General features: G+C 44.6%; 2 protein-coding genes across 2 annotated transcripts; one reads left to right on the top strand and one right to left on the bottom strand.

The window, feature by feature from the left end:
* Positions 1–7,830: 7,830 nt before the first annotated feature.
* PtA15_14A384 (uncharacterized protein) lies at positions 7,831–7,983 on the top strand (the record flags this gene model as incomplete). The annotated part of the gene is made up of 1 exon (XM_053163094.1): positions 7,831–7,983. One exon carries the CDS (start codon positions 7,831–7,833, stop codon positions 7,981–7,983), a length of 153 nt encoding a protein of 50 aa, XP_053027055.1.
* Positions 7,984–14,850: 6,867 nt separating this feature from the next.
* On the bottom strand, positions 14,851–19,003 carry PtA15_14A383 (uncharacterized protein; the record flags this gene model as incomplete). Its single annotated transcript, XM_053163093.1, has 9 exons — positions 14,851–14,916; positions 15,029–16,777; positions 16,862–16,871; positions 16,961–17,391; positions 17,461–17,521; positions 17,602–17,855; positions 17,935–18,394; positions 18,500–18,630; positions 18,725–19,003. The coding sequence occupies 9 exons, from the start codon at positions 19,001–19,003 to the stop codon at positions 14,851–14,853; spliced, it is 3,441 nt and encodes a 1,146-aa protein (XP_053027054.1).
* Positions 19,004–19,935: the final 932 nt, after the last annotated feature.

Below are 19,935 nucleotides of genomic sequence, written 5' to 3'. Positions count from 1 at the left end.
AACACGAGAAAGTCAGCTGGGAAGAACTCCATCTTCTCAATATACGAGTATTTTGCGGTGAGTGATTTTCGAATGTTTTTTGTTTCAGGTTTCTTCAAAGTTATCGAGAGCCGTTCGACAAGGTTTCGGTGAACGGCCTCGGTGCTGAGCAAAAGGCCGGAGGAATCGTATAGTTGCTCCTGGATCTCGTGTAGAAAGAGGCCCGGCTCCGACCGGACAAGTTGGATCATAAAGTCGCATTCGACTGGGGTCAGGCTTGCCGGTCGGCCCCGCTGCTCATACAAGCTCGGATCCCTGACAACGCATCTTGTTTCTTGAAATAGATGGATCCACCGCCGGAACGACTGTGGCAAAACTGTAATCTCGAGAAACCGTCGGATGTCGGCCAACAACAGCCCTTGGATCGCCATGCGGACCACGGCGGCCTTGAGTTCGGGGGCGTAGCGGTGATAAACCATAATAGAAACCCGGAAAGACGCCTGTCCTGTCGCGAAGGGGAGAGAAAACGGGGTCAGGACGAAAAGTGATTGTGAGAGATCAGTGGATGAAGTCGGCACCCGCACACTTACAGATGTCGAAGTTGATCCACCTGCCGGCAGCAAAGAAGCTGGTTGGCTGTTTTTGCGGGCTGGCGGGTTGTCTGGGGAATCGGCCGCTGGCTCACCTGTCCGATTTCTTCCTGGCGGGTGGGTTTGACTGTGTTTGGTGGGATCGATGGCGGTTGCTGCCTCCTGACCACACAGCTGGATTCTGGTGGTCACAGCCGGCAAGCTGTGCGCGGCAGAAACCTTGGATTTAAAGGGGTGCTGTGCCCCAAACCCCATAACCTTCGCATCCAAAAATGAACTTTGAGTCCAAGCTTTAGTGAAAACACAATAGCAGCACCTGAGCTCCCCAATAGCTCCTGTGACACCTCACTCATTGGTGACACCTCACCGCCCTGAACGCACACACCCCCGGACACCCAGCCACTACCTCGAGTAGGGGAACTCGGGGCTTGGTGAAAGCCGAGTTTAGCTCTCAGAATACCTCCCAGAGACTAGAGTCCCATGTGGTGGATGCCGCAGCAGGCCAAATCAGCTCTGGAGCTAAACATGGCAAAATTTTAGCACCGCGGAAAGCTCCGGCAATGGATTTGCTCTCACCTTAGATGGCGGCTACAACTGATCAATGTTGTAACTTGGGTTACAGGGTTACTTGGCTGTGGCTCTCTGCAGCGTAGAAGACTACGTCTCCTCCACCAGAGTTGAGTGTGCTCAGATTCATCATCATCATTTTTCTATAGTGTTATTGATTTCACACATCACATACTGTATAACCAAAATTTAAACTAAATACATGCATGTGATTTGCATCTTGTCCTGTGGTGTTGTTGTCCTATTGGCTGTACAACAGTTCTTGAGGTTGTTGCCAATTTGAATCACCATCTACCATCACAGTTTCACCACATCTTGTAGTTTTGTGAGGTCTTTTATAATTGCAAACACTTTAAACCAGTAGTAGTAAAACTGAACAAAAACAAAAAGTTAATAAATGAAACATGAACAATAATCATGTGTGGGTTGTTGAATATTTTACCTATTTAGTTTTTGGTTTGTGTGTAAATAAACAGACTGTTGAGAAGACAATGAGATTGAGAGACAAACAACTAAAAATGAATAAAAACATTGAGTTGGGACTTTAATGGGAATGAGAAACATCATAAAACCAAGTACCTCTCCTTCCCCTGAGCAAGTATCTTCTGTTGACTTTGCAATCCCACACGCTCTTGACCAACATACACTGTTGAGCACTGATTTATGATAAGCAAAGATTCTTTGATAGCAAGATAGTGTCGACGTTACCTGGATCAATTCTGGTGGTTACTTGATTTGAAGAGATGGTTCTTGTTTTCGGAGCTTCATCTTGATGGTTCTGAGTTCATCCGCTGGGAAAATTGTGGAATTTGATTCAAGAGGGTGACTGAGCATGTGACATGTAATAGACATTTCCTCCAACACATCTCCACAGTTTATGAGCTAGAGAATGTCAAAGCCCAGGTACCTCCCTGTTTTTTCAGCCAAAGTGGGTACCTAGTACTCCACCTGGCACCGCTGGGCGGGTACCAGTGGTACTTAAGGCAGTGTGGTATACAAAATTGAGAAAAATCACATATGCATATTTACTCATAGAATGCCTCAAGACACAATCACAGTGCACACAGACCTCAGAAACAGATTCTACAACCAATTAAACCCCTAGTCCTCCCTGGAAGCATCACTGGATGTTAGACCCTTTGGAAAACCTGTAGCAATGGTGGGTAGTTACATTGGCAATAATGGTAACACAGCGGTCATGTAAAAAGATTTCAGCTGTTATTGTTACAGTTATTTGTAACAGCAGTGCTTGTAAGTTGTACTTCTGCAACATAACAGAAAAATATTGATGTTTGTTATGTTACTAGCGCCTTCGGAGCGCCAGATAACGCCCAATAACGACCAATTTTTGCCTGTTACACGCTATCCGGTGGATAAAGCGCAGTAACAAGCTCAAAAAAGGAGCCCTTTCCATTACTTGCAAGGCCTGCAACAACTCTGTTAAAAATAACATAACAGGCAGGTGCGGTTAATGAGGGTAGTTATGTTACCCAAATTAAATGAATAATGTAACATAACATAACTACCCATCATTGCTTGTAGCACCCAGTCAACCAACTGTCACATGCCTCAAGTCACCTTTCCCCACTACATAGATTGGTTTGGCTTTGTTTGTTATCTGCATAACATCATGCAGCACTGCTCCTGCAGGCTGTGCCCCCTCAACCAAATTGTTCCCTGGCTCCTAGGTCTTTCTAGGTCCACTTTTGTGGTCTTATTACATCACCTGATCATTCCCCAAACCCTTGCATAAATTATTACATCACCTGGCACATCCCCCACTTCATATATGCACCCCTTCAAGGGGGGGCCCTTGCATAGAGATGGCCAAACGGGTCCAGGTACCCGCGATGGGTGCAGGTACTTGCTATGAATTTCTCCAATTTTGAACACCCAGACCCGGACACGGCACCCGCCAACGGGTACCGGCAGTACTTGAGGCGGGTACTGCACTGTTTTGCAAGTGACCAATTGAGTGGGCCATGTAAACACCCCTCTCGATGGCCTGTCATTGAGCACAGTACACACCCCTCTTGATGACCGCACATTGAGCGGGGTACACATCCCACCCAATGACCGGCCATCAAGTGGGATGCGCACTCAACCCAATGACCGGCCATTGAGTGTGGGTGTAGGCCGGTCATTGAGCGGAGTACACACCCCGCTCAGTGGCCGGCCATTGTGATCACCCCACTCAACGTCCGGTCATCGCGTGGGATGTGGGGGTATGTACTACGCTCAAAAATGGTCGGTCATTGAGAGTGTGTACCCCACTCAATGACCGTTCATTGAGCGGGGTGTGTACTTGGTGACCGGTGTGGTGCTCCATTCCAAACCATAAGTAGTATTTTACTGTCTTCTTTTACATATATTCATCATTACACTGCCTATTACTCCACACTCCTTCACAAATAACTTATTATTATTGCATATTCAGATTCTACGCCTCATTTCACCTATAGTCACTTGTACATAGTACCCCTTTATCTTCAATGGTTCAATAGTTATAGAGGATACTAGAGTTCAGGGGCGGCTACGCCGCCCTCTCCAAGACCCAAGTCAAGCCATCTTGCATAAGGCTCTGTTTGGCAACGTCATATTGTGCTGCATAGTAATAGGAAACATGCTACATTACATATGGTAAAACATGTCTTTTTAGGATAATATTTTTAAAGTAAACCCTCATAAGGCTTGGTAGTTCACTTCCAAAAGATCAGGCGGAAAAGTAGTGTCTTACACAATGTAGGGGGACATGGCAAGATTATTTATTGCATAATAATCACGCTGCCAAACAGGGCCAGTTTTATTACTCCAGTATAATTAGGTAAATACAACTTTCTTTACCACATTTACAACTCTTGTTTCATCCCTTTCAGCCACTTGCACAACTAACAAATTATCTACATCTCAAACTCAAGAGAGCCCTACATATAACTTCCCATGCGCAAACACCTGACTGTGCAATACCAATGCCACCTGCCTCATACTTTGGCCCTGACATTTATTTATAGTCATGGCAAATGCTAAAGCCACTGGGAATTGGTATCTATAAAAAGATACCTTGACATAATAGTCACCCTCATGTAACAGGGTTATCTTTGGTATAGTTATTTCTCTACCCTTGAGTGGACCAGTCAAAATCCTACCACACAGAGCATTCCTTGTGACTCTCAACAGAACCAATCTGGTGCTGTTGCAAAGCCCATCCTTGATGCTTATATTTCTCAAAAGTACTACTGGAGTTTAAATATGTGCTGGGGAAAGCCTGGAAAGTCAATCTTTGCCAACACCTCAGGTTGAAGTGTATCCATGGCCTCATCAATTGGTCTATCAATTGAGATCAATTCCACTTCTTTGCCGTGAACTGCATTCAATAATTGGTCATTTATTGCTTTATAATTGGAATTCAAAGGCGTGAGGATAAATTGTTCCAATAGGTAATTTGAATAAGTCACAATATCTGATTTCTGCTTGGAGTTGATATCATTAAAACACCACACCATTGCTCTATTTCCACATGTGCGTGATGTCCCCAAAGATTCCATCTTGATGCCCGCGACTTGTAACCAAGAAATGATGTGTTCTTGCAGTATACCTTCACCTGTCCGCAAGAGTTCTGCTGCAAAATCTATTTTTGCTGCAGAAACATTGCCACTACCTAGACCCAAGTGCACATTATCTTTCAGAGAAAATGTAGAGATCTATTTCCACAAGCTTTAACTCTTGATTGTTGCAAATTTGGACCTGGGAAACACACCATCCTTCACTACAAGTAAAGTTTTTCAAAAGTCTCCTGCAAATATTACCAGCCTCCCTCCAAACGGCAGTTGATTTCCAGAAAGATCTCTGAGCGATCTGTCTACAGTTTCAATGGCGTGTTGGTGCATCGCTCATATTTTCAAGATTATCTTATGCAAGAATCCCGACGATAAGCCCCGCTTGCACCTGCGGCTTTGTGGTGCCGTGAGCTTTGTTACGCTCGGCACAGTCCCGAGGCATTGGCGGCTGACTCTGTATATAGAGCCGAGAGCGGCTGGAAGTATGTAGACAAGAGGAATCGCCGAGAGCGGCATACAAGCAGGGCGGAGATGCCGAGAGTGGCATACAAGTAAGGCGGAGATTCCGAGAGCGGCATACAAGTAAGGCGGAGATGCCGACAGCGGCGAAAAACAGAGATGAAGCAACAGACGCAACAGACCAAGAGCGGTCAAAGATGAAAGAAGATCGCCAGAGCCCATGATCTTAGGCGGAGATATGGTAGGGGTTACCATACCCGGGAGCGGGAGACTTCACAACTGTTCCAGGTTCACCCGGTGACCATTTGAAAAAGGGACCGAGACATGGAAAAGTTCCGTTGTCTCGTGCCGTCTATAGCAATCACTATGAAGATACCAAATGCACGCGATGCATGTTGAATGCTAAACCCGTTGAATGCACATGATGTTGATGGAGAAAAGGAGCCGGTTTGCATTCAGGGGGAAGCCCGAAAGGGTATAAGAAGGAGAGTGTTTGGATTCCAGAGGATTCCGCCATCGCAGATCCAGTGGGGGCCAACGGCTGCCCACGCGGTGGTCTTGCGATCAATTTTTTTGGCTGCTGGCGGGAGTTTGACCTTTAAGGTTGAAGGAGGAATAAGACTTACAGATAACCTACAGTCTTCATTAGTTACAATACTCATTTCATTAGGAACTTACTTGGATCATTACATTACATTCTTTTCACAGATATTTTCTCACATACTAAACTCTTTACATACATTACTTATTATGTACTATACCTATTGTACACATTACATCATTGGATCTGTGCTTACCCCTTTCAGTAGTGCTCATCATTACAAGCTGTTACTATGTTCACATCAACCTTCCCCATTTGTACAACCTTCATTCCCATAGCCAGAATTCCTCATTGTCTGTGCTCATCCTTACTTCATATAAAAACTGTCTTTCCCCCCCTCACTTGTACCCTAGCCAATGGAAGATTTATGCAGAGATTATATACAGAAATTGTAGTAGAAATCACTCTTAACCTATTGCTCATTGATACCATTGCAGTTGCTCCTGAACCCATTGCTATTGAACCATTGCCATTGCATTCCCCTCTCCCATCACTGCTCCAACCCTCTCACCTTCAGTAGTCAGTAGTCAAGCTCATAGTACTAGCTCCTAAGATCAAGTAGAAATCAGCCACACCTTTTCTTGTTTTTCTTAGTGTTACTCTCTTCCCCTCGGCATTAGTCAGGAAGGCAGCCTCATCAGCACCCTTGCATAGCTTACATTAGTACTAGTGTTGCTATCCATTTCCCTCCCAAGCTCTATTCTCCCCTTTGAGTAGTTCCACACCAGTCAATGGTCATTGAGTGCGCATCCCACTCAATGGCTGGTCATGGAGTGCACCGGCCATTGAGTGAGATGTTTATCATGCTTGATGTCTGGTCATCAAGCGGGGTGTGTACTCCACTTGATGACTGGTCATCAAGCGGGGCGTGTACTCCGCTTGATGACCAGTCATCAAGCGGGGCGTGTACTCCGCTTGATGTCCAGTCATCAAGCGGGGAGTTTACCCCACTCAATGGCCGGCCCTCCACAGCAGTGAAAAACTGTGGCTGAAAGCAGCGGGTACCTGGTGATTTTCCGGCCCAAATTGCATACCCGGACCTGTACACAGCACCTGCGGACGGGTACTCAAAGGGCAGTGGCGGGTACCCGCCAACGGGTGCCAGCTACCGCCAAACGGGTCCCCACTGGCCATCTCTACCCTTGCATAAATTTTACACAGCCACTCCATCTTAACTCCCTTTTTTTTACTGCCCTGGAGCCAAAACCCCTCAAATTTGTCTATATAAGGAGCTCTCCCCTCCATTTGTTTTTCGCCAAACGGGTCCCCACTGGCCATCTCTACCCTTGCATAAATTTTACACAGCCACTCCATCTTAACTCCCTTTTTTTTACTGCCCTGGAGCCAAAACCCCTCAAATTTGTCTATATAAGGAGCTCTCCCCTCCATTTGTTTTTCCTCATTTCCACTCCATTCAATTTCAACTACTCATTTTACTACTCACTCTCATTTTATTACTCATCAATCACAGCTCTAACAACTTAACATCAGTGCAATACACACACAACCCTTACCTACATATAACAACTTATACATATTAATAAAAATATTTTTTCTATACTGTGTCACAAACAACCTCATCTTGAGATAAACACTCCTATCATTAAACCTTGCCAAACTTACCTTGGTGGGAATTTTATCTGGTAGACAGAAGGGCAGAGCTTGCAACTCCTTCATCCCCTTCTCCATTCAGCAAAAGGGGTTCACAACCAATTTTGAGTTTTACATCGGGTAGCACCAGTAGTAGTACCACTAGGGGTTACCTAATACCAGGCTAAAAAAACTTTCTGTTGCTTGCATGTCAATGCACACCTTCCAGCAATCAGGATTGCAAATTATTGATGAACAGAACACCTTGAACATTTAGAATTCACAGTCTTGATTGCCAAGACAAATCTTTTTGCCGCCATCTTGATGACTGGGGTGTCTTGTGTGTCAAGATAGCTGCAGAGGAATTATCAAGGACAGTAAAGAGTACAGTCTTGATGGCCAAGATGGTTCCTCCATGTCCATCTTGACACTCAAGACACCCCCGCCATGAAGAATGCATGCTATCAATTTCTGGGAAGGAATTTTCATGGCCATCAAGACCGCACAGACCAGTCTCAAAGTAAGCAAGAAGTGTACTGCAGGCATCTCAATGGTCAAGACATCCCTGAAATCTGGATTTCACAGTCTTGGCAGCTGGGAAAAAATCCCCTCAGCCATCAAGGCTGCACAAAATTCATAGACAGTCTCCATGGCCAAGGTGGTAATTGAAAGCAGTAGCCAGGTACTGCACCCATTTTCTAGCCAAAAGAATGTACCTAGTACTGCATCAGGCACTGCCCCACAGGTGCATGGTGTGGTGTGCCAAATCTGTTTCAAGTATCAAATTTCATAAAATCTTGGTTCACTGTATGAGAAGGATGCATATTTGTGGAGGTATTATTGCAAAATTAGATTCTAAAGGTCATTTAACCCCTAGTCACTCCATTGAACCACTAGGCTAGCTCCACTCAGTCAAAAGTTATTTGGGATTAAACTGTTTTTGATAGAACATAATCAAATACTGTAGAATTATATTTGGTAGTTACTGTAGAATTATATTTGGTAGTACATAGTATAGAATCAGGTGCAAGTACATATTTAGGGTATAGCTTATACAGGTGCACACATGTACCCCTGTATGTTCACATGACATCATCAGTCGCATGTTGGATCACATGTTTATCACATGGCTCACTAGCTAAAATCCCTCAATAGAAGCTCCCATGCAGCAAAAATCCCTCAAAGGAGAATTCACACCAGCATTAATCCTTCAACTGACTTCCCAATCAGCAAAAATACCTCACATTTTACTATATAAGGAGCATGTTTTCCCTCCTCAGTTTCAGCATGCCCCCCAGGCAATTGTAAATAGAACACACATCTCACTTTAAAGTTTCATGTACATACATAACCTCTTATCTCAACAAGTAGTCTCATAATCAGTGTGATCTTGAAAAAGTATATATCCTCTAAACATCCTTGAACTTCAATGATTCCTTGGAACCATCTGCTGTAGAGATTATATAAGGGTTTTTTTTGTGGTACACATTTCACTGATCTAGGTCTGATAGAGACTACTGCACAAAGTGTTCTCTGTCAAGGTTTGGCCACAAAAATAAATATATTTTGTTGTCAGAATTCTTGTGTATTACAACAGAGGGTGATCAGGTCCTTCTAACCACCTGTAACATAAGTATTACTGAACTAGATATCTTACTTGTTATTTCACCCTCAAAGAACTGCCCCCCATCCCAAAAGGAGTTCTCACAACGGCGTGTGGGGGCAGTGCCAGTTACCCCCCCCCCCCCCCCCCCCCCCCCCTCCCCCCCACTGGTACAGGTTGACATTCTCTACCTGGACTCTTTTCAACTTCCTACTTTCCACAAAAATCTTGGCACAGTTGACGCACTTTTAATGTTTGAGTCAGCTGTCAAATCAAGCTTGGATGTTCTCCAGGATTGGCTTTCCTGACACAGAGTGGCTCACAAACTCCCTATAGCCGGTGTGTTGCTCCATCCCAAGCCACAAGTAGTATTTTAGTATCTTCTCTTTACATATCCTCATCATCACACTGCCTATTAACCCATAAAAATTCACAGATACTTCATTATTATTGCATATTAAGATTCTACGCCTCATTTCACCTATAGTCACTCACACATAGTACCCCTTTATCTTCAATGTTTCACTAGTTATAAAGGATATAAGATTTACAGAAAACCTACAGTCTTCATTAGTTACAAAACTCATTTTATTAGTAAATTACTTAAATCATTACAGTACATTCCTTTTACAGATATCTTCTCACATATTAAACCCTTTACATACATTGCTCATCATGTACTATGTCTATTGTACACATTACATCATTGGATCTGTGCTTACCTCTTTCAGTAGTGCTCATCATTACAAGTTGTTACTATGTTCACATCACCTTCCCCATTTGTACAGTTTTTCTTCCCATAGCCAGAATTCCTCTTGACTGCTCATCTTTCAGCTTAACATCAGAACTGTCTTTCCCCCCCCCCCCCACTTGTAGATTCCCCCTGTCAGCCTTAGAGTCAACACAGCTGACCTAAAGTCTGCCTCTTTTTCTACTTATTACATATGAAATTAATCCATATCTTTTTCATCTTGAGAGATATCATTGTTTTGACTTCATATTCTGTTTCCTTAGACAATTTTAACCCTAGTTACAACTTATCAATTCTTTGTAACTATACTCCTTCCCTGAGTTCTTGAGTTGTAGCACGCATGCGCAGTTGTGACGTGTCAGCGCTACCAGGCGCGCCAAACCACATGTACATATTTAATTACATAAGCAAACTGTGAAAACTTTTGAAGTCAGGATCCCCCTTGCCTGAGGAGGATCTACAGACTTCAGCACACCAGAACCACACCCCAGATAACCCAGAATCACCACCAAAGAGACCACCAAGCTCCCAGTATACCTACCGTCACAGGCGCCTAGGATATTGACAGTAAGTAAACTCTTTTCACTGAACCTTGCTTATCCAGAGTGAAACTCTGTTGCTCTTGATTTTTTCTTCTTTTCTTCAACTCTTTCAATCTTAAAAGATCAAAAGGTTATCTCTGGTTAAGACCTACAAAACCAGAGCAGATAAGTAACCCTACTTCTGAATCCCACCAACGTTTCCTTGTTGTGAGTGGAGGCTGTTGCACTCTTTCTTGGCCTTGCACAGCTGGCATCCAACTTTTCCAGGTTGAGAATAGCCCAGATCAATTAATAAAGACTTAAAGTCTAGGCCTGATCTTCTCTTTCTCTCTCTTTCTCTTCTCTCTTTCAGTTTGTATTTCTTTAGCCCAAGAAATCCAAACTATTCCCCCTCCTTTTCTTTGTGTCCTGCTGTCACATAAGAGACACAGGCTCACACCCCCAGTGAAGATCATGCAGAAATTATATTAGAAATTTCTTATTACCCATTTGCTTATTGAAATCATTTCTATTGCCGCTCAACCATTGCTATGAAACATTGCCCATTTGCACCTCTGAAATCACCATTGCCATTGCTTCCCCCTCTTCAATTATTGCCCCAACCCTCTCATCCTCAGTAGCCAAACAGTAGTTAAAGCTCATAGTAATAGCTCCTAAGATCAAGTAGAAACCAGCCACAACTTTTCTCATTTTTCTTAGTTGTACTCTCATACCCTCAGTATCAGTCAGGAAGGCAGCCTCACCAGCACCCTTGCATAGCTTACATTAGTACTAGTGTTGCTATCCATTCCCTTCCAAGCTCTATTCCCCCCTTTGAGTAGTTCAACACCGGGCAGGGTGTCATGTTGGCCTGGGTGGGGGGTGATTTGTAGCACCACAAGGTTAGTTGAGGTAATGCTCAGCAGCCCACCAACCCTGCAGTATCATTGAGGGGGTGGTTGCTTTGACTGAATATACGTTTTGAGTTGATTTGGGGACTGGAGTGTCAGGACAGGGGAAACTAAGAGCAAAGTTAGTCAAGATTGTTGTTGTCAGCCGTGGAAATTTCAATAAGTGGCTGATTGAGTATACAGAAGACCGGTCTTGAGGGTGGCTGATACATTTCAGACACAGTTTGAGTGTTTTTCAAAGATGAGCTAGTGTCAGAAACCAAAATGTAACTTGTGCGCTATGGGATTTGAACCCATTTCCTCAACAGAGATGGCTGCGGGTACCGGGTGTGGGTTTGGGTATTCAGTTTTGCTAGAAAAACGGTGGGTACCCGGGTACCCAGCGCGGTCTGCCTGCCTGACTGTTGCGTAAACAGTTGTGAACCAATCAATGGGTCTCAGGATCCCATCATTGGGTATTGGAACCCATTTAATGGGTCTTAAGACCCATTGCAGACCCAATCAATGGGTCTTCAGACCCAATCAATGGGTCTTCAGACCCAATCAATGGGTCTTGGTACCCAATCATACCCCTGGGCCATGGGTACTTGCCTCTTGCACCCGGGTACCCACCACTTGCACCCAGGTACTTGCTCCAAGGGTGCGGGTGTCTGGTTTTTGTGAAAATCTGTCTGGGTTACCTGGGTGTGAAGTGCCATCCCTAGTCCTCAAACTTCATGAGTGATGCTTTAACCAAGTAAGCTAAGTGGGCTGTTGCTGTAGAGGCTTTAAAATGAAGATGTGTCTGGTGAGAGTTGAACTCACGACCTCAGCTATGCTGAGACACATACTAGAGTGCTGCCTTTACCAACTAGGCTACAGACACTTGTGGCTGCCAGCTGGGTGGTTGGTTGGTAGTGATCATGAGTCAATCCAACAGCCCTCCATACTGTGGTGATAAATCATGGTAGCAGACTAACAGACAACTCAAAAACCCCCCTTGCTACACAATGGGAAGTGGGCATTGACCTCAAGAGAGAGTGGGAATGAGACTAAGTAAAGATGATCAGCGTAGGAATTGAACCCGTGATCTAGATGTAGGCTTATAGGGGTTTGTGTGGTCTTACAAGTAAGCATTCACAACTTCATCAAGTCTCTAGTGTAAGCGAGTAGCGCTCAGGTAGCTCTGAGCTCATAACCTGTAGAGACTGTAAAAGAAGATGTGTCTGGTGAGAGTCAAACTCACAACCTCAGCTATGCTGAGACACATACTAGAGTGCTGCCTTTACCAACTAGGCTACAGACGCTTGTGGCTGCCAGCTGGGTGGTTGGTTGGTAGTGCTCATGGTTCAATCCAACAGCCCTCCATACTGTGGTGATACATCATGGTAGCAGACTAACAGGCAACTCAACAGTTGCTTCTGGTGCTCAATTCACTGTATGGTTACCAAAGTTTGAACATTTGACATATATCCTGGGATCAAGTCTTACATGTGTTTACATTGCTTGTCATGTTACCAGGGTCAAGCTCAGTTTTCTTTGGGTGACAGGATGCATAAGAGTAGAATTAAATATAACAGCTAGAGCAGAGGTGGCAGGGTTAATCAGTATATAAATAATGCAATTGTGTTTGGGCAAGTGAAGGTCTAGGGCACTCCCTGTTTCACTTGCATGGGTTAGTGTCCTCACAGCCCCAACTCTCTCTTCTCAAACTTGTGCAATTGCTGAGCAGGTTAAATCCGGCTCTTCTCAACCTGTGGTATGTCACAGGCTGGGCCGGGCTGTTATATGGCTTTGTTCAATATAAAATAGTTTGTCTTCTTTATTTAGTTTGTGGAATTTTTTCTTGGAGCTTTTGGGAAAGCTATGTTTTTTGTAGTCCTTTTGTCTAAATCCAGAAACAGAGAAAGTGCTGTGCTACGACAAGGAAGCAAAAAAGCACAGCGGCTACCCGCTATTCCCGGGGCCATTTATCAATATCAGACCAGTTATTGAGAGAACTCAACCCTCTCAATAACTGGCACAAACTGGTCATTGAGAGGACAGAGCACTCTTGATTAACTTTTTTTCCAGCAGGTAGCTTCCTGTTTTAGGGTCCCCGGTCATCAAGAGGGCTGTTTCCCTCTCAATAACCATGTAGTACCAGATATCAAGAGGGTTGATTCCTCTCAATGACCGGTCTCACCTGTCATTGAGGGCCTTGTATGTTTATTTACTCTCCTCAATGGCTGGTGCAGACCAGCCATTGAGGGGAGTCCGCCAGCACTGGACAAGGGTACAGGAGTGTCCAGGTGTTCAATTCAAACCAGCACGGAGTGCAGTGATGTGCACTCCAAAAAAGACCTGGTTTTGGAGTGAACCACATCCCACTCCAAATATATTGGAGTGTTCAGAGGTTCACACCTTTTTTTGGTGTGCACGTAGTAAGGCCCCGTTTGGCTTCCGCGTTATACGTCATAAATGGTTGAATTTATGACGCCGCGACCCAAAGTTTGCCCCCTGTTGCCACCAAAACTTTGAAAGCCCCGGGGGTTGCACGTCATAAATTCGACCATTTATGACGTATAACGCAGCAGCCAAACGGGGCCTAAATTATTGGTGTGCCTAAAGCCGGACCCATTCCAAAAATGGCCCAAGACCTCATCCCACACTCCATCCCGCCCCCTCCTGTCCCACTCCAACAATCAGCCCGTAAATGTTGAGCGGATTTTCTCTGTGCCTTCAAACATGTGGAAAACCTCTTGGAGCTCTCTCGCGCCAAAAACAAGTGGAAACTGCATCAGTAGTCACCTCTGGCTTTACAATGAAGTTAAGGCTCAAGGCAACTCCAATTTCTTCCCTGCCATTTTTGAGGCTGCAGAAAATAATCATAAATTCAACCTGGAGCTCATTCCAAAGGACTCCTTGTCTCAATGTTCAAATATTTTCTCCCTTCCCATTCTTTTTTTCCCTATTTCACTTTTTTTTGCCTTTATTTAGTAGTAGCACATACATGAGACTTGAAGTTGTGATGAAAGACTAGAAAAAATCCCACATCACTTTCAGGCTAAAAATATTGAAAAACCATCTCACCGCTTTTTAGCAAAAAATAAACCGGTATCTCAGCGAAATTGTCCGCTATTTAGCATGTAGATTAGCGGGTTTTCCGCTATTTCTGCGTTCAGTGTAACAAAAGACTGCGACTGACTGGCCACTAAAAAATCTCGCTATAAATCAGTGGGTTTTTCTCTGAAACCATCATCAAAAAACGTAGCGGGCCTCCCCCTATTGAAAGCGCTAGCAAAGCGGAACCAAAGCTGCTGCGCTTGTTCTACGCTTCCGCTGCGTGCAGGCAGCGCTTGCGGTGTTGAATACAGGGGGAACACTTGATTTTTTTCTTCAATTTGTGGTTTTAATAAAGTTAGATTTAGTGGAGGTTCTTATTTCATAGAGCAAGAATTATTACAACACTGTTTGAGAGAAGGAAGGAAAAAAAACTGTGAACACAATCACAAATCTATAGTGCAAGTGCATCATTTGAATCAAAGTTTAAATTTGAATCTTCAAAAAGAAAAATATGTTGATAAATAAGTTTTTGTTTGCTCTTCCATTGGCCCGTTTGATTTGGATTTTGGGAACAGGGTTTTTTTGCTTGCTTTCTATTTTTTAAGGGGGGGGGGGGGTTGCTTTGTTGCAGCAACTTGCAACTTGATTATCACAAATAATTTATATTTGAAAAATTAAACGGTCTGAATAAAAATGATTATGCTATAATGGCTTTAGATTCAGGTTGAATAGCTTTTAACCCTTTGCAGAAAGACTGGTCATCCTAGGTGATAATTGAAATCATTGATAGAACCTTGAAAAAATTGCCCATCATTGGTCTCACTATGTACACACAACTTGCTACTCCCAGTCCCCATCATTTCTACAGAATTTACTTGGTCACTGGACATCAGGTCTCCCGAGAGCTTGCTGTACTGATTGTTGGCCAGTTTGCTGTAATCTCCTTTCCCAGCAAGCAAAATCTTGATGCAGTTTTGGAGATCTTGTTGATCGGAGGAGTCTAATGTTGACCTACGATGGTCCGTGACCAATGCCTTTTTCTGGACTAGATCTTCGCTCAAAATCATAGACAGGGGAGAGGAATACTCGTCATTTTGTACCTGTACCTCAGTTGGTTTACTGCTCCCAAGATTCACTTCCGGTACCTGGGCCCTTCCTAGTAGAGAGAGATCGTTGGTGTTCCGCGTGAATTCAAATGCCTCCCCAAGCCAAGAGTTGGAAGACAATCTGCTTCTTTGAGATGTATCATAAATATCCGAAGGCAAACCTCCGCCGAGGGTATCAGAGCTTGCACAAGGTTCCCCTGCAAGCTTGGAAATATGATTTTGCCGATTGGCCAGAAAGCTTGGGAAACCATCAATGTTTGAATCAGCGGTGGATTTGATTTCTTCTCCAAAGAATGTTTGCTGGCTCGTGAATGATTGTTTCCGCAAGTTTCCCTGCACCTCCTCTGGAACTTTCGTCGAATACTGCTCGTTATTAAAGCTCGGTGATACCCCGGAGTTGAGAGGGTATCTTCTTGGGACCTCAAGATTTTGAGCCTCTGTAGTCGAACTAGAGCTGTTTTGGAATGTTTCATCATTGAAGGCATCATTGCCAGGCGAATATTCAGAAATTTTTCCTTGGTGGTCCTGAAAATTGTAAACCACTTGACTCTCATGAGCGATGGTATTTTCCGGTAGGAAGGATCTCACACTATCCGTGAACGTAGCGGTAGAATTACGAAGATCGCTGGGATAAGGCTGGTTAGATGGCGAAAAATTTGGGCCGGGCTGCTCAGAGATATCACGAATAAAATCGTTTGGACGTTCTCCTTGGATACGTCCAAGCATCCAAGGTTTTTGCAATTCATAACGTTCCCATTCAGAATTAAGAAGTTGAAAAGGCTCGCAATTGGGTTCGACAGGGCCTAAGCTCAGGAGATGATATGGTGGAGATCCAGATTGGACCTGCAAGTTGGCATCACAACCCAAGGAAACGGATCCTTCAAAATTTGAGCGCATTCTTCCTGGAAGGTTCAGGTCGTCTTTCCAAAGGGTAGGGGGATAAGATGGATTGAATCGATCTTCCAGCGATCGGGTGATCAGTGCAGGATTTGCATCAAGAACGTTTTCGGATATTCTCTCCGGGCTCGAATGCCGTTGTACCGAAAGATCTCGCCGATTATCTCTTCTGTCGGCTCGTCTCAGCCACATGTTGGACATATTCTCAAAACATTGAGCATATGGTTTTGCTTGTGGATAGTGAGTAGCATAAATTGATAATGCTTCCTGACAGTGTTTGACCTGTCGAAAGACTTGTGGAGATATCCCATTAGGGGAAGCAAAGTGTCTCTCGGGGGAAATATCCTGTTCTTGAAGACCTGAGTGTCCCGCGGTGGATTTCGTGCACGCATCCTCTGTTGTAATGGACAGACTAGGATCCTTGTCTAATGCAAACAGCATGAAAACTCCTGACATGAACAACTTGTGGAGAGAATAAACAGCTAGTGGGGCCACATAGTCTTTTTGCAAGCGCTTCCTTTGTAACCCGCATGCGGCCATAGCGGCGTGGGCGGCCCGATGGAGGTAAGGACTCCCGGGAGAAGCCGTCAGTGCTGATGGAATCATCAAGGATTGAATTGCCTGTTTGTTGATAGTAATACATTATCCAATCAAAACGAAATCAGTAAAACAGCTGTGCAAGCTTGAGATGAGATAAAAACACACGTTGTGATATCTATGGAGGACCGACCGCATTTTGGACGCGACATTGAGGTCTGTTTAGCCGCTGTCTCATTTCATACATTGGAAGAAAACCGCGCTCACTGTAACTCAAACCATTCACCTGTGTAGAAGGGAATCCCTCCGGAATCCCAACCGTTCTCTGTTTCTGGTTGAAACTCGCTGTGCGTTTCCAAGTTCAATCCAAATAGATTCCTTGCACTCCTATTTAAAGGGTTTTTGGCTGGAATGAGGGCGCGCCATTGGTCTAGCTCTGAGGCAAGCGATTCGAGGTTAGCATTTCGCTGCTCTATCGTTTCCTGGGCGGCTCGGGGATGATAAATTTTCTCCTTTATCTTGGTTAAGATTCTCATGAGACGCAAATGATGCAAGGAAGGGGTCATTGTTGTCCAGCCCAAAGGATATGGATTAATTTCCAACGTGGTTCCTGTTTCCGAGAGCTTCTTATCAATCGCAACACGCCGCGCTAGAATTTGTTCATTGTCGGTGATATGACAATCGATATCAAGAGGGAGCTTATGATTATTTAACAAATCGAAGTCAGATGGCGTTCCATTCAAAAGAGATTATTCAATATTGCTAACCTCGCTATCTATCTCCTCTTCTCTTATGGCTATCGGTCGTCCTAATTGAAATGCTATGTTTCTGTCTCCCAGAAAGTGAAGCAAAGTGGCAGCATTTTAGCATCAGCTCCACTTTGTGAAGGATATAAAACATAAGCGCACCTCTCTAATGCATAGACGCTCCACCAAATCCTTTTTTTCGTCTCCTCGTGGAACACACTAAGCTGTTGAGCCTTGGGTGTTTTTCTGTGCAGCCCCAATTCCAAAGCAGTTCTCATTGCGAGACCGGTCAGATGCCAAGTGGAAAGGCCCTTAGTCGAGCGGAAAGAATACATTGCTAGGAAGAGCAAAGCTTGAATGGTTGTCGTGTTAGAAGAAACGTGGTCGTAGTACTGTAGAGCAGCTTGAAAATAATACTTCACGCCCAGGCAGAAAATATCAAACTTCTCAATACACTTTAATTGTACACTTATGTGGGATGGAAACCACACATACCTCGTGCGATGGCAAACCCGGAATAACCCTTCCTCGCATCTCCCACAACCTGAGACCGAGAGCGTAGGTCAACCAGAGGAAAAAAGCCGCCGTACGTGGTCCGTCGGCTACAAGGGGTTGCCCGGCGGCGCAGTACTTATCTCTTTCGTTGTACCATTTTTTTAGCACAACAAAGTTCATGAAGCAGTGTCGTGCTTGTATGGTTGTGAAAACTGTGGCAAAAATTTCGTCGGATAACCGCTCATCTTGCGGAAGAGGAGGAAAGATGAAACCCGACTTCATTTTCAAAAAATTTGCATGGAAGTTGCTAGAATCTATGACAGCTGGTGCCGAGGATTCATATGATGAATTGAGTTTCGATCCCAGAGATTCATCAGAGCTCAATGAATCCGGCGATGTTTTTGGAGGTATCAAGCTTTCAGAAAAGAAAAAATATTCTCCCGTTTGATTGCACAAGGCACTTAAAAGATGTAAAACGGAGGCGGGTTTCATCAGCTTAATTCACACATTCTCAACAGTTCAGTCACTTGGACGAGCCACAAATTTCAAATGAAAGAACCCAAACGAGGAAAAAATCCGCCCCCAAGAAGCGCCCGAGCTTCCTCCCACATATAAAGGCTCAGCTCCGGAGGTCAAACTAAGAAATCCGAAACCGTCGACTAGATCCTGTTCGCTCAAAACCTCGGCATCCGTTGTCTTTTACACGATTTTGACGGAAAAAAGTAAGTGCCTGCTGTGCGTGGTATGGTTGTGAGTAGAGCTTAACTTGAGATAGGTTTGATTTGCTTACCTGAAGTACGGAATGGTCGGGAGCAATTTCCTTGAGAGCAGAGCTCAGTTCCCGGACTCGAGCCTCGAGGTTGGCGATGTGTTGTCTGAGAAACCTTTCGCCCATAATTTCGTCAGGAAAGACACATTCTGAATTGTTCTTCGCACAATTGCCGCATGGCTCGCTGATCCCATCGCAGCGCTGTTTCTTCAACCGGCATCTCAAGCAAGCGTTTGTTGCCCGTTTCCTTTTCTTTGCTCCCGGCGGGGATTCTTGCGAGAAAAGGAGCCGTCCCGACATCCTCAGTTTTATGAAAGGGGCATACGTATGTGTAACCTGATGATTGAAGATGGTCTTCCGGTTCTAAAGCTATAGACCAAAAGTCATCGTAGGTCTGCTTTGGCGAGTGAAGTGGGGGGCGTATTTATATCCTTGGCATTTGAGTGCATTATTTCTGCCGTATAGCCCCGAGAGGAGAGTGATCGATGAAACCTACGTCATAATGTGTGCGTTCCCCTCGTTTTTGGCCTGAGTCCGTCGGCTTGTTTGAAACACGCCGCAATCTAAAAGTTTGGCGTGGAGGAGCGAAGCCACTTTGAAGGACATATGGTACACATTTGCCACCTTGAACTTGTAAGCTACCCAAATACATATTTGAACGTAACTGCGCGTCCATGGGACTCAAGAGTAACATGCCGAAGGGCAGCCTACAGGCTACAGGTGCCGACGCAGCAACATATATTTTTGAAGTTGTTAACGCGTCAAAACTTGCGCGTTCGTTTGGAGTATTGCTATCTTGGAAGCCCCACAATGACACGCAGGGGCCATGCTTAACAGAAGAGTTATGCTACAACATTTGTACTGATGATGTGCGTATTGCTTATCACTGTGGCGGGGAACGACGAGGAAGTTGGGCAGTGGATGCTGTGACACACACCAAACTTGCCGAGGCTGTCACCATGAGCGTTATGGATGAACTTTCTAGCAAGTCACAGTTGCCACCAACGTGACGGCCTGGTATCTATACTTGAGTGGTCTGATATTTCCTACGACCAGAACAACTTTACCGACAGAATCCAGTACTGTTAATGCTGCGTTCATGTTTGGAGTCGCTAACGATGCACCACTTTATATGCTTGGCACCTGTCATGAAGGAATTCCAGCGACGGCACTTTCTTAAAATCAATCATCTGCATAGGCACCAGAGCAATTTTTTGTTTGGTGCACATGAA

The sequence above is a fragment of the Puccinia triticina genome, chromosome 14A, assembly GCF_026914185.1.
Source record: "Puccinia triticina chromosome 14A, complete sequence".
Taxonomy (NCBI): domain Eukaryota; kingdom Fungi; phylum Basidiomycota; class Pucciniomycetes; order Pucciniales; family Pucciniaceae; genus Puccinia; species Puccinia triticina.
This window is presented reverse-complemented; position numbering and strand designations above follow the sequence as displayed.